Source organism: Cynara cardunculus, assembly GCF_001531365.2.
Source record: "Cynara cardunculus var. scolymus isolate 2C chromosome LG 1, CcrdV1, whole genome shotgun sequence".
NCBI lineage: Eukaryota > Viridiplantae > Streptophyta > Magnoliopsida > Asterales > Asteraceae > Cynara > Cynara cardunculus.
This window is the reverse complement of record NC_037528.1, coordinates 7,987,793-7,991,575: the sequence shown is the minus strand read 5'-3', so window position 1 is coordinate 7,991,575 and position 3,783 is coordinate 7,987,793. Positions and strand designations below refer to the sequence as shown.

General features: G+C 40.7%; 1 protein-coding gene across 1 annotated transcript; it reads right to left on the bottom strand.

Moving 5' to 3' along the window:
• Nucleotides 1-730: 730 nt before the first annotated feature.
• On the bottom strand, nucleotides 731-3,299 carry LOC112522212 (pentatricopeptide repeat-containing protein At3g09650, chloroplastic). The gene has a single exon (XM_025131311.1). The coding sequence runs from the start codon at nucleotides 3,297-3,299 to the stop codon at nucleotides 1,035-1,037; it is 2,265 nt and encodes a 754-aa protein (XP_024987079.1). The 3' UTR covers nucleotides 731-1,034.
• Nucleotides 3,300-3,783: the final 484 nt, after the last annotated feature.

The following is a 3,783-nucleotide window of genomic DNA, read 5'->3' as shown; positions in this document are numbered from 1 at the left end:
TTTAACAAATTATTCGTACATTTTTTTATAAGCAGACATCATAAAACATTCAAAAGCATGATATGATATAAAATAATTTTTTATTAAGAAATTATATCTTATAACTTTTTATATTATTCATCGTCACATAAAAAAAAAGTGTCATACTATTAGTTACCCAAAACCGATTTCCTATTAGAGATTAAAGCATCTCTAACAGCTACGCTATAATTTTTCTAAAATAAAATATTAAATGCTAAGCTATTTTATTTTAGCAATTTTTAAAATATTTTAATAAAATATCATCTATTTCTCTTACCGGTAAAATTCAACATTATCGCTTACTTAACGGGTAAGATTTAGGTCCACCAAAACGGTATTGTAAGCAATAATTTACTCTGTTAGCGCTAACTTTGGTAAGAGTCGTCGCTCTCACTTATCGTGTAAGATTTTCGGTTTTTACTTTTACCGGGTAAGGTTCTTAGTTCTTGTCATATTCATTAGGTAAAGTAATGTGATTTGAGAAATGTTTATCAGCGTTTAGTAAACGACCTTTAATTTCAATGTCTCCTATTGGTAAGAAAAAAATAATAAAGAAAAAATTAAATATTATTTTTCTCTTTTAAATATGGAGAGAGATTCTTCAAAATTTAGAGATTTCTATTTTCTCTCTTTCTTTTCTCTATTTTAAAATATGGTATAACATAATTGTTACCTTACATCTCAAAAATCTCTACTTTAACAGCAACAAGTATATGTAACATACTTGCTTTATTCTATATGCTTGGTATACTCCTACAACTATATCATACACGTGTGTATATTATATACGAGAGGAAACATATAAACCGTCTACAAAATTTGTACAACAAAAATCCAAACTGAATATCGTAATTCATCCACCATAGATTGTCGACCAAATTCTATGTAGTTACAAGTATCGGCAGCCGTTCGACACTTCAAGATAGAGGACAAGATTGCGTACATCTTATCGTCCTCAAGACACGATATACTGGGCTCGTTTGATTTAATTTGGTTTCACCGGGAAACTGCTATTAGATGGCGTGCTCATCGTCTTCAGCTCCTTCGAGTCTCCACTCGCTTCCATAATAAGAATTAGGCAACCCCAGCCAAAATTTGAAAGCTTCCGCGGATCTTTTCCTCTCTATCCTTCTATCCTGCCTCGCTCTCGAAGCATGTTTGCTCGTAAACATCCTCGAATGCATCTCTATGTAGATTCTCGTATACTTGGTCTTATTTGGTGCTATTCCAAGTTCCTCCATGAAAGCTACAATCTCCAAAGCTTTCTTAAAGAAAGCAGCCCTCACACATATATCTGCCAAAGTATCCAACAGCCCTTCATCAGGCTTCAAAATTGGAACACTTGAAGAAGAACCCGTTTTCGAAACCTTGCTTTCATCTGTAATCAAACCACACCTTTCTTTTATTTCGTTCCAAAGCAACAGCGCTTCTCCGGGCTTTCTTGCCAATGCGATACAACTTGCAAGACTACCATAAGTAGCTACATCTGGATAAACCCCTTTCTTTTTCATCCGTTCGATCATTTCCTTTACAGGATCGAGCATTCCCAATCTACTATACCCTTCAATCAACATGTTCCAAGCCACCAAATCAACTTTAACTCGCGGGTCTTTTTCCATTTCATCGAAAACGTCGTTGGCTAGCTTTGGTTGGCCCGATACTGAAAAGGCTTTCATCAGAGTGGTGTAACTTATCTTTGTAGGAGCAATGCCTCTTGCTCTCATTTCATTGAAGAAAGCAAGAGCTCCTGCACTATCATCAACCAATATGCATCCATCGATCAATGTGTTGTACGATACAGCATCCGGTTGGATACCTGAATCTACCATCTCTTTAAGAGCGTCTCTTGCCTTATCTAGTTGTAGTTGTTGGCAATACCCTTTTAAAAGGATATTGTAAGTGATCCGATTGGCTTGAACACCGTCTTCAGTCATGTCGGCTAGAACTTGTCTTGCCTTTTCCATGGCTCCCACATTTACCAGTGCTGATATGACCGTTGTATATGTAACGTGGTCTGGGTGACTAGCAGTGTCGTCTTGGCTTCTCATTGCGTCGAGCATTCCCACCGTGCCTTGGATCCAGCCGGCTTTCATATAGCCCTTCATTAAGGTTGTGTACATCCTGGTGTTAGGAGGGTATACCTTTGGCAACAATGGTGGTTCATAATCTGTTGGGTAATTCATATTTGGAAGCAATTTCTCAAACACTTCATTTTCGTTTTCATTTGGGAATTCGTCCGAATTGCAATCTCTTAGAATCTTGCAAAGGTCTTGCCTTCCTTCCCTCATTGCTTGAACGATATTCTCTGCAGCTTCCAAATCACCGAAGCCGATGTAAGATGCCACCAAAGATTGCAATGTTGTCATACATAAAGGGATTTCTTTTTCGAGAATCCGTTCGAGTACAAAGACAAGCAAGTCTTTCCTTTCAATCCTTGCGCAAAGCTTAATCATGACGTTGTAAGTCAAGATATCCGGTTCACATTTGTTCTCAGGCATTTCCTCGAACAGTTGGAGGAACTTGTCGGTCCAACCCAAATTGGCACACGCATTAAGAACGGCGTTGTATGCCGCAGTGTCAGGCCGAGAATTCATGACCATGGTCCGCTCCGGGAATTTCCTGATTGTCCGGGTGACAGATCTAAACAGCTTGATGGCCTCTTTGGGGCCATCATCGCCCGATGCGGCGAGGCGACTTACAACGGCGCTCCAGGCCTTGACATGAGGAAGGTATCCGGATCTAAGCATAGACTTGAGAATGGAGTTGGCGTAGAGTGTATCACCGGACTTGGCGGCTGCGACGGCCAGGAGGCCAAGGGAGTTGGCGTCGAGGCGATGGAGCTGGCGTTCATGGCGGAGGCGTTGGATGATGGATTGAGCTCTGGTGAGGGCAGAGGGGGTGTTTTGATAAGATAATTGGCAAACTAAGCGGCTGAGGCAAGTGGGGTTTGGTAGGTGAGGAGATTGAGTGTAGACAAGCCAAGCATCCTCGGTTTTTCTTTGCCGCAAAAGGTTTAGGAGGGTCTCATCGTAGGAATCTCGATGTGGCTTTGTGGTGGTGTCTGTAGTGAGAGATGTGGAGGAGTTAGTGGCGGCTTTAACTCGAGATGGGTTTGCGGTGGTTGTGTTGGTGGAGGAGGTGGATGTGAAGAGTTTGACGGAGGATTGTGGGTGGGACACCCAGTGGAGGCTGGTGGTTGAGTTGAGGGTATGATGGTGGTGGGATAGTGTTGAAATGGTGGATGAGGAGGGTGGTGGTGGTGGTGGTTTAGCTATCATTACGTCGGAAAATCCAGTTGGGTTTAAAATTTGGAGGGAGGAGATAAGATACGGAGATGGTCGGAGAAAGAGGATATTTGAGTGGAGGAAGAAAAGTACAAGATACTGTACAGAATGTACCACGTCGACTCATTACTGTCCTCTTGTTTCCCTTTTTCTTTTTGTGGATGATAAAAACTCAAATACGATTTTGGCCACTAAAATATCCGACTTTGTTATTTCAGCTACCCAACTTTCAACTTTTACAAATCGACCACCAATCAATTATTTTTTGAAAATTTATATATATCGGATTCTAAATACAACATATTTATATTATACTAGTGTTTGACATCGCGCAACGCGCGATGTCTGGTCGATTATATTTCACACCTCTAGACTAATGAAATTGGGCCAAAAAGCAAGTATACCATACGGCCCAATGTCGTCTTTCCAAGTAATAAATGGTACAAGTACCGAGTTATCGTCCACAGGGACTGTAGCC

Bases quoted from the DNA above. Each gene is read 5' to 3' on its own strand.
- LOC112522212 (XM_025131311.1), bottom strand. From the start codon at position 3,299: ATGATAGCTAAACCACCACCACCACCACCCTCCTCATCCACCATTTCA.